General features: G+C 58.0%; 1 protein-coding gene across 1 annotated transcript; it reads right to left on the reverse strand.

The window, feature by feature from the left end:
* Positions 1–262: 262 nt before the first annotated feature.
* Positions 263–7,393, reverse strand: LOC117654138 (vitellogenin-1-like). The gene is made up of 5 exons (XM_034400341.1): positions 7,284–7,393; positions 4,423–7,111; positions 3,773–3,992; positions 1,426–3,490; positions 263–1,336 (listed from the first exon to the last, which is right to left on the reverse strand). Exons 1-5 carry the CDS (start codon positions 7,315–7,317, stop codon positions 318–320), a joined length of 6,027 nt encoding a protein of 2,008 aa, XP_034256232.1. The 5' UTR covers positions 7,318–7,393; the 3' UTR covers positions 263–317.
* Positions 7,394–10,292: the final 2,899 nt, after the last annotated feature.

A 10,292-nucleotide genomic window follows, 5' to 3' on the forward strand; every position in this document is an offset into this window, starting at 1 on the left:
GCAATCCATTGGTTGGGTTGGGTTACACGTTCGGTTTGAGTCCCATCTAGCGACTCTGACTCTGGAGCTCAAAATACGTCCCGGATTTTGACCACCGCTCCACCGGTTTTCTGGACCACTGTGCAGCGTGAGCACTGGCCCGCTTGATTCAAAGCACCGGAGCTGAGAGACTGGGAAACTATTTCCAGGGGAATGGCAGTCAATGGATTTTGAGAGGAAGTGTGAGTTGTCGCGAAACAGGGGAAATAATCAAAATCAAAGGCCCAGATTAATGCTTCTGATTTAATGAGCTGTTACTCATCACACAAGGTCCCTTTTCAAGCACGCTGGCAGGACTCGGGGATGGAGACCTTGAGGGACTTGCTGGCGACCTTCTGGGAGAAGTCGGGGCTGGCGCCCTTCTTGATCATGTCAGCCCAGTGGCGGGCGGCGCTGGAGTCGGCGATGCAGTGGAAGTCGATCTGCTTCTCGAACTTCTGGGTGGGGTTGCACTTGGCGTTGCAGGCGGGCTGGGGCTTCAGGGAGAAGCAGATCTGGCCGGCGTGCTCGACGACCTGAACGCGGCGGGTGGAGCAGTCACCGGGAGTCTGGCGGCCGCTGGCGCGCTTGCTGCTGCTGGAGTGCTTCTTGTTGGACTGCTTGTTGGAGCGGGGCTTGGCCTGGTAGCGGCCGGCCTCGGCGTCGCTGACGGCGTCGCCGATGAGGACGGCCTTGCGGAAGCAGGCGGCCTGCTGGGCCTTCTGCTGCTGCTCACGGACGGCGCCGGTGGGGTTGACGGCCCAGGTGGCGGCGAACTGCTCGGCCTTGCGCAGGATGCAGTTGGCGGGGGTGGTGAAGTCGGAGGCGGTCTCGCTGGTGAAGGTGCCGCACAGGCCGCGGACCTCACCGCGGTAGCTCTGGGAGGCGGACAGGATGACGCGGGCACCGTCGTACAGGATCTCGATCTCGTGCTCGGGGGCGAACATCTTGACGGCGTCGGGAAGGGCGTAGAACTTGGCCAGGACGTCGCCGTTCTGGCTGAGGACCTCGGTGACGTTGCGGCTGGACAGGCGGATGGTGCGGCCGTTGACCTTGACGTTGGCGCCGTTGCTGCTGCCGGAGGGGGTCATCTCGACGAGGTCGTCGCCGAGGACGATCTTGACCTCCTTCTTGTCGTGGGAGCTGGCGTCGCGGACGAGCACGCTCACGTAGTTGGTGGCGTCCTCCTGGCTAGAGCTGCTGGAGTCAGAGTCCTGGGGGACGGACTGCATCATGACGTGCCAGTTGTTGCCGAGGTTCAGGGGGTAGGTGCGGTTGTCGAAGGTGGAGGCGGCGGACTTGTCGACGGTGCAGGTAGCTGTGAGAAGAAAGAAAGTGAGCCGTTAGATTTCATTTTCTGAAATAAATGTTCCGTTCTGTTCAGACTTTGAAGAGACTGGTACTTACGGTTGTACTGGTCCTGCATGGCCTTCTGGGCGACAAGCTCGAAGGGAGTGTACATGGGGTGCAGGGCGGCGGCGCGGGCGACCCAGTAGTTGACGCGGACGTTGTCGAACTCGGCGCTCATGTTAGGGGCGTCGATGGACAGGTTGGCGGACTTCATGTTGGGGGCGAAGCGGAGCTCAAGCTGGACCTGGTTGGAGTGGGCGTTCTTGGGGTTGATGAAGTTCTCGGAGTTGTACTGCCAGCCGAAGTAGCGGGCGGCGGAGTAGGCCTTGTAGGTGGCGTTCTTGACGTAGTCGGAGACCTTCTCGAAGTGGACGTTGACCTTGAACTGGTCCAGGCGGTTGGCCTGGAGGGTGGCGTTCTGGCAGGCGGGCAGGGCGAAGTTGCCCTTCTCCATCTGCTGCTCGCACAGCTGGTTGATGGGCTGGCGGCGGACGAACTCACGACGGGCGGAGGTCTGCTTCATCTGGCCGTTGACGGCGACCTGGGCGGCGGAGGAGTCGAGCTTCTCGCCGAAGTTGAGCTGGGCCTGGAAGGCGCTGTTGGGCTCAGCCTGGAGGGCCTTCAGGTAGTTGATGACGGGCACGTTGGGCATCTTGGAGGTGGCGGCGAAGGCGAGCTGCTGCTCCTTGGCGTGGGCGGGGTCGCGGCGCAGGAAGACGAGCACACGGGACTTGTCGTCGACGGGGGAGTTGGCGACGGCGGCGGTGGCGATGAAGTGGGCCTTGGTCTGGCCGTTGAACTGGGCGGACAGGTCGACGACGGAGGCGGAGGCGCTCTTGATGCCGGCGGCGGCGCGGCGCAGGAACTGCTGCTGGCGGCTCTGGCTGTTGGCGGAGGTGCTGGAGGGGTTAGCGAGGTTCTGGCTGGCGGAGGCAGAGGTCTTCTCGAACTCGGAGATGGACTCGTTGGAGTCGCTCTCGTTGCTGTCGGAGTTGCCGTGGGAGCGCTTGGCCTTCTTGGGGGACTTGCTCTTGCGCTGCTCGTAGGAAGCGTCGTCGTACTCGGCGGAGCTCTCGTCGTCCTCGTTGTTGTCGTAGGAGGCGGTCAGGGTGACGGAGTGGGCGGTGGACTTCTGGGGCTCGTAGGACAGGGACATCTCGTAGGCCTTGATGGTCTCCTCGGCGGAGGGGACGAGCAGGGAGGCGATGACGCCGCGGTGCTGGACGTTCTGGTACATCTCGGCGAAGTCGGCGAAGTCGGACTCGGTGGCGGCGTCCACGCGGAAGGCCATGCCGGTCATGTCCTGGCCGACGGTGAAGTTGGCCTGCTGGGGCTTGCGCAGCTGGATGGGCTTCTGGTTGGCGGGGGTCAGGTCCAGGATGTTGTGCTGGGCGGTGTAGGGGCGGCTGGCGGCGAGGAAGACCTGGGCCTTCTTGTTGGCCTCGATGGGCTGCAGCTTGACGCGCACCTCAGCGTTGACGAGGTCCAAGTCCATGTTGGCGCGGATGGGCAGGTTCACCTGCAGGTCCTTGTCCAGGCCGGCGGAGTAGCTGGTGTGGTCGAAGGGGGTGATGAAGCCCATCTTGGACTGCAGCTTGGTGGAGTAGACGAACTGGATGTCGGCGGAGGCGTTGACGGTCTCGGGCATGCGGATGGCGTCCTTGGGGCCGTTGGAGAGGTCGGGCTGGGTGCGGACGCGGGCCTCGCCGCCGATGGACAGCAGGGAGGGGTTCTTGAGCTGGTACACGAAGGGCAGACCCATGGCGGTGGGGAAGCCCATGGTCACGGAGATCTTGTTGTACAGCTTGGTGTAGTTGAAGTTCTCGCCGGAGCGGAGGTTGCTGGCGGCCTTCTGGACGAACTGGGGAAGCTGCTCGACGGTGTGGTTGTCGATGGCGAAGAAGCGCTGCTGGCCGAGGAGGTTGATGAGGACGTTGGCCTCGACCTGGGCGGCCTGGTCAGGCTGGATGTTGAGGAGGTTGGCGATCTTCTCGGTGGACCACTCGTTGTTAGAGTTGGAGGCGGCGCGCTTGCCGTGGTGCTTGTGCTGGGACTGGCTGGACTGCCACTGGTTGGCGAACAGGCGGAGCAGGTCGTCGACGCTGGAGGCCATGGCACCGGCCTGGAAGGCAGCGAACAGCAAAATTAGGCGCGGATTCAAAAATACTTCCTCGTGAGATCCCAATAGACTGATTCCGAGAGTCGTTTTTGTCGCTGTCTCCATCGCAGGTGTTTCAGTGAATTTTCAAAAGGGTTCAAATTGACAAGAGAAATTGATTCGTCTCGACAAGACAATCAAAAATAATATCAGGTTCGGATAGCAAAGTTATTGAACTCCAAAATGATTGAAATGGACAAGAAGGACAATTTAGTAGTACTTTGCGGAAAGTTGTGGTGTACTTACGCTCAGGTACTTGTAGCGGAAACCGCCGAGGGAGATGCCGGAGTTGAGGAAGGCGGTGGCGGGGATGTTGGAGTCCTCGCTGCCGATGGTGGCGAGAGCGGCCTGGTAAGCCAGCTGCATGTCGCCCTGCATGTCCTCACTCCAGAACTGGGCCTTGGAGTACTGGGCGCCCCACTGGGTGGCGTTCAGCATGTCGACGGCGGCGTTGGCGTTCTCAGAGCTAAAACGAAAAACAAAAAATAAATAAATTAAAGTTTATGGTTGAAAAGACACGATGGAGGCACTGATAAAACTGGGGCGTTTAGGTTTTTTTTGGGCAGGGCACAGTGGGCCAGAAGACCGGTTGAGACGACCAAAATTGTGGACGCGTTTTGGCCTCCAGAGTCGCTAAATGGGACTCGAACCATGCGTGTGACCCCACCAAAGGATTGCTCTCATAACGAGGAATCCATTGGTGACAAGTGGAATCCATCCATTCGGTTCAAATCCCCTTTAGCGACTCTGGAGCTCAAAACGCGTCTAGAATTTTGGCCGCCTCCACCGGTCTTCTGGCCCACATGTGAGTGGTGGTTGCTATGCTTGGCTTCAAGCGTAACTGTAAGCTTGAAAAGAGCGCGAGTTTACCAGTGCGGGCTTTGCGTGGTACTCACAGCTCCTGGTTCATGTTGGCGTTGGTCTTGTAGGCGGCGGACTCGATGGCGGACTTGACGATGGAGCGGACCTCGTTGCTGGGGTCCTGGTTAGTGAACTCGGCCATGCGCTGTAGCATGCTGGCGGGGGGGTTGGTCTTCATCAGCAGGTAGACGGCGATGCAGCGGATCTCGTGGGCCTCGCCAGTGTTCTGGTAAAGGCGGAAGAGCACGGGGCGGGCAATCTTAGGGTAGACTTTGGCGAGCTTGTTGAGGGCGACCACCATGTGGAGGCGCTGGAACTCGGTCACGGTCTTCTGGCCCTCGAGGTAGGGCTCGAAGACGGAGAGGATCTTAGGGTGGGCGGTGTTGCCGAGGGCGCGGGTGTAGACCTGGATCTTGTGGCTGTCCTCGTTCTGGACGGCGCTCTTGAGCTGCTGGGCCAGGTAGGGGATGTAGTCGCGGGCGACGGCGGCAGCCTTCTTGGGGTTGAGGCGGCCGAAGGCGTGGGTGGGGTAACGGTTGTGGGCGGTGGCGTTGTCGACCTGGGCCTTGCGGACCAGGTTGGTGAAGGACAGGACGGCGGAGACGTTGAGGAACTGCTGGCGCTGGACCTCGGACTTCTTGATCAGGTCGAAGAAGGCGTCCATGTACTGCTTGGTGGGCACGCGGGCGGCGGTGGGCAGGGCGGCGATGATCTCGGCGGCCTCCTCACCCTGGACCTTGTGGTTCATGATCCAGTCCTTGATGAGCAGGAAGGCGGGGCCGGTGCCGGCCTGGGCGACGGCGTCGCGGAAGGCCTTCCAGGCGGCGACCTTCTCGGTGGCGCTCTGGCTCTGGCTGGCGCTCTTGCTGGAGGAGGAGGTGTACAGCTCGTGGGAAGCCTGCTCAAGCTGCTTGGCGTCCATGGTGCGGATCAGGCGGGCCAGGATGCTGAACTTGGCGAGGGTGGCCTTCTCGGGGATCTGGCTGGGGTTCTGGAGCTCGTGGCCGATCTGCTGGGCGAGCTTCTGGACGGCGTGGACGGCGTTGACCTGGCTGGAGGCCTGGATGGAGGAGCCCATGTAGCCGACGAAGTAGGGAAGCATGGGGTTCTTGGGGGCCTGGTTCAGCTTGGGCATGTCCTGGAACCACTCCTCGCTGGAGCTGGTGCTGGAGCTAGAGCTGGAGGAGGAGCTGTCAGAGTCGCTGCTGGAAGAGCTGGAGGAGCTGGAGGAGCTGGAAGAGCTGGAAGAGCTGGAGCTGGAAGAGCTGGAGCTGGAAGAGCTGGAGTCGTTGGTGTTGTTGCGGTTGTTGCTGCGGATCTTGCGGGGGTTGGACTCGTTGCTCTCGCTGCTGGAGCTGGAAGAGCTGGAAGAGTCGCTGCTGGAGGAAGAGCTGGAGCTGGAAGAGCTGGAGCTGGAAGAGCTGCTGGAGCTGGCGGAGTTCTTCTGGTTAGCGTCCTTCAGAGAGCGGCGGAAACGCTTGGCGGCGGCGCTCTTCATGCGGGGGCTCTCCTCGCTGGAGTCGCAGGAGCAAGAGTCGGAGCTGGAGCTGGAAGAGCTGGAAGAGCTGGAGCTGCCGGAGCCGGAGCTGGAAGAGTCAGAGTCGCAGGAGCAGGAGTTGGAGGACCTGGAGCTGGAGGAGCTGGAGCTGGAAGAGTCAGCGGCGTTGCGCTTGTGGTTGCCGTGGGCCTTGCTCTCCTCGCTGGAGGAAGAGCTGGAGGAGCTGGAGGAGCTGCTGGAGGACTCGTCGCTGAGCTCGGCGTTCTTGGAGGCGGAGAAGGGGTCGTTGTAGTCGTAGACGAGGTCCTTGACCTTGCGGGGGTTGGCGGGGGCCTCCATGTGGCTGCTGGAGGAGCTGACGGAAGCGAGGGTCAGGTTCATGCGGGACACGACCATGCCCTTCTGGGCGTTGTAGAGCATGGGGCTCATGATGATCTTGCTGGTGGTGACGGAGGACTGGATGGTGTAGCGGCTCAGGCTGCCGGAGATGACAACGCGGCTCACGGAGGAGCGGGCGAAGAAGTCCTCCATCTTGGAAGAGGCGGGCTCGACGTCGGTCTGGCCGTTGAAGCCGAAGTGGTAGCCAGGGCGCTGCTCGCAGTGGCTGAAGTTCTTGGTCTTGACGATGTCGATGAGCTGGCCGTCGCCGCGGAGCTGGGGCATGGGGGCGAGCTCGGGGCGGCTCTGCAGCTGGTACTGGGGCAGGGGGCTGATGTCGTACATCACCTCGCACTCGCCGGTGATGTCGTCCTCCATGGTCTTGAACACACCGTTGACGGAGTTGTGGGAAGGCTTGTTGTTGATGCGAGAGCTGATGAGGTTCTCGGCCTTGGTGTCGACCTGCAGCTGGCTCACGATGGACTTGATGATGTTCACCTCCCAGGTGGGCACGCTCTTGCTGATGATGAGCTCGTCGACGATGCCGTTCTTGAGCTTGATCTGGAAGGGCTTGCTGGCCACAGGCAGGGAGTGGAAACTCAGCCTGCTGTCGGGGATGGGGGTGCCCCAACCGGCGGGCATCTGCTGGTGGACCTTGGCGTACTCGGCGTTGGAGACCTTGGCGGCGAGGAGGTTGTCGGACTTGGGCTGCACGGTGAGCTGGGCGCGCATGATGACGCCAGAGTACTGGTTGGCGACCTGGTGCAGGGCGGTCAGGGTGCGGCCGCGCACCTGGTACTTGTACTCAGTGCCGGACTTCCATCCCTGCTCGGCCGAAGCCGCAGCGACTGCAACGCGAGAGAGAGACGGTCAGCACGCAGCCGAAGCACAGTGGAGAACGTCTCACCGAAGAGACGATGATTCCGAGAGTCTTTATCGTCGCTCTGTCTCTCTCGCACTCATGGAGCGTTCCGTTGAGGTGCGAGCGAGACAGAGCGATGAAGCTAGAGAGTTACTCACCGAGGAGGGCGAACAGGAGGGCCTTCCACATCATGTTGGCGGTGGGACGTCGTGTTGAACGTGCCGACTGCTGCCCCGGCCTGCGCTTTTATACCGCCAGCCCGGCCGCGGCCCGTCCCACTATCAGTGCTGATTTCGGCTCAATTTCTCCGCGCTATGCTCAAGCAGCGCCGTAATGCTAACGTCACTCTGTCTCTCTCGCACCTCCGACGGCACGCGGGCAAGCCCCACTGGTGCGAGAGAGACAGAGCGACGAGGGAACTGTTCGGAACACTGGCGTGTTCGGCAGTGGCGCAACGCGGGCCTTAGAAACAGAGATTCAGCTCTGCATCGCTCTGCATTGACCCCGCGGTCCGAGGGTTCAAAGCGCTCACCTGACGTCTTCGGCTTGTTTCCGCGCGCAGACTCAAGCGGGCTCAAGCTTCAACGGAAACCTGCCATTCCTCCCGTACAGACACGCTTTAAACCTTGCCAAGTATTTCGAGGACAAGTAAGGCACAATCCTTTTCAGTTATGAGTAGAACTATAATACTGTAGATAATATAATACTGAAGATTTAATTCGTAAGTCACAAAATTTTCTTTTGCAAAGCTAACGCCAAAAAACCGGAAATACACAAAACAAAAGCAGTCGATGTAAACAACATAAGAAAATAAAAATTATATGGTTGATTGTCTATGATATGTGAACCAAAAAGTCGCCTTGACAACCTGTACTAAGGTACGATGTACGGCGATAAAAGAAAACGCTGGAATGATAATGAGAATATTTTTAGTAGACTGATCAGCTGTAATTTTTTTTTAAAAGTTGTGCGTTGGTAGCGTTGATTGTCTTTTTTGTTGGAAATGTTTCTTGTGCGATTTCACGTGTGCTTCTTGACTCGTAAATATTGTGTTTTGACTGTTGCGCGCCAACTTATATAGGCAGATAGAAAAACTGACGGATAGATAGATAGATAGATAGATAGATAGATAGATAGATAGATAGATAGATAGATAGATAGATAGATAGATAGATAGATAGATAGATAGATAGCAGATAGAAAGACTGACAGACAGATAGACACACAGACAAACAGACAGAAAGACTGACAGACTGACTGTCAGACAGACAGACAGTCCGACAGACAGACGGACAGACAAACAATGTGACACGCTCATCATCCCTTGCGTGACGGCTCGAGAAGCCCTAACGAGGGTGCGGCGTGACTACTTGAGAGGCCTGTCCGTCACGCTTCAAGGGGAAGGGGAGGGGGTGACGGCGAAAATTAGGGTGGGCCCTCGCGGGGAGGTGGCGCGTCGCGGGGGCGTGGCCTGGAGCCCCGGCCGCGGGCCCCGGCTTAATTCCACTATTTTACTGGTGATGGCGGCGAGGCAGCGCGGGGCCAAAATGGAGGCGGTGGTAGAGGGGGTGCGAATTCGTGGCAAACGGCGGAACAGTGAACATAGACGCTGGCGAGGCTTATAGCTTTGCTAACCAGGCAGGTCATTTTATTTTCAACGAAGGCACGTTTTTTTTTTTTTAAAGTGGTTGTTAAAAAATGTCTTTATGTATTTTGCGCGGTATTGTACGGGGTGCTTCCCCGCTAATTGAAGCAGCGACTTTGGAGCGCTTCGCTCACTGACAGTGGAGGTTCCGCGCCCCACCCCACCCCACCCCACTCTGACGTCCCCCGACGGCGACCGAGCGCCCCAGCCGCGCCGCAGACACCACCGCCTCGTCTCCTCAAACGAAGCAAATATGGCTCTAAATTATTCATGACCGCAAACTGCTGCGCGATTCCGGCGGTCGCCCCGTCTCTCTCGCACCCGTTCGGTACCCTTGGATCGCCCCGTGAGTGCGAGAGAGACGGGACGGGCGGGCTGGCGGTGCTGGCGGTGCTGGCGGTGCTGGCGGGGGTTGACGCTGGGTGGCGAGGCGGGGAGGCTTCGCGCCCGGCTGCAGCCACCAAAGCGCCCAAATCACCAAATCGTCGCTTTATGCCGAGAAAATCGATTTCATCCCCGCATTCATTGATTTCCGCGCCGACGACTTGATCCAGGAGGATCGAGAGCGCTCAAACTTTCTCAGTGAATTTCGCAACAGTGTTCAAAGTAATTTAAGCAAATATAATACTGACAAATTTTTTTTAAATGTTTTTCTCGCTCTTCTTCGTAAGGTAAAAGCAAAATGCTTTGGAAAGGAAAAAAAAGATTCAAAAAGGTGTCTGCACAAAATTCTTCGTGCCAAGAAATGGTGTTCGTTTTCTTCGTAAGACTTTTAGAGTGCAGCAAGTTGTCGGCCAGCGCCTGCACTTCCCATCTGGGTTTAAGTATTTTCAACCTCTACATTCTTTACGTTTGTGTTCAGTATCTCTTCATAAAAGTTTGAGTTTGTTTTGCAAGTGAAGCGCCTGTGAATTGTAGGATAGGCCGTCCCGTCACACCCGCCTGTGGAGCGGGCTGCCTACCTGGCCACCTCGCAGGCGCTGTCGGAAAGCTCTGCGAAGAATCGCTTCCAAGAAAGCGAAGGCATTGTAAAATCTACGAAGAAATGCTTCGTATTATGAAGCAAAATCCGTAGCAATACGAAGCATTCCTTCATATTACGAATCAATTTTCCAATGCCTTCACTTTCTTCGCAGTTATGAAGCCAATGCTTCGTTGCCTTTTTTTGGTGCGCATACTTTATTATTTTTTGATCTTTTTGCGACAAATTTGTCGATGATAATATCATTGTATTGTCAGCTATGACATTTTCATTGCTTTTATACCTGTTTTCATGACATTTTGAATGGAAAATGAGCCTTGAAATTGAAATCAGGTGATAACCAGAATTTTCACAGTGCGTCGGACCAACGGGTGGCCACGTTTCCGGCTCAGCGCCGTCACCGCGCTGTCCCTCTCGTGCTCACGCGGCGTTCCGTAGGGGTGCGAGCGAGAGGGACGGATGCGCGAATGCGTCGTTTGGGATCGGCCCGCTATAAATGCCACCGGGTGGAAATTATTTAAGCGGCCACAGAGGTTCTGA

The sequence above is a fragment of the Thrips palmi genome, unplaced genomic scaffold (genome assembly GCF_012932325.1).
Source record: "Thrips palmi isolate BJ-2018 unplaced genomic scaffold, TpBJ-2018v1 HiC_scaffold_10, whole genome shotgun sequence".
NCBI lineage: Eukaryota > Metazoa > Arthropoda > Insecta > Thysanoptera > Thripidae > Thrips > Thrips palmi.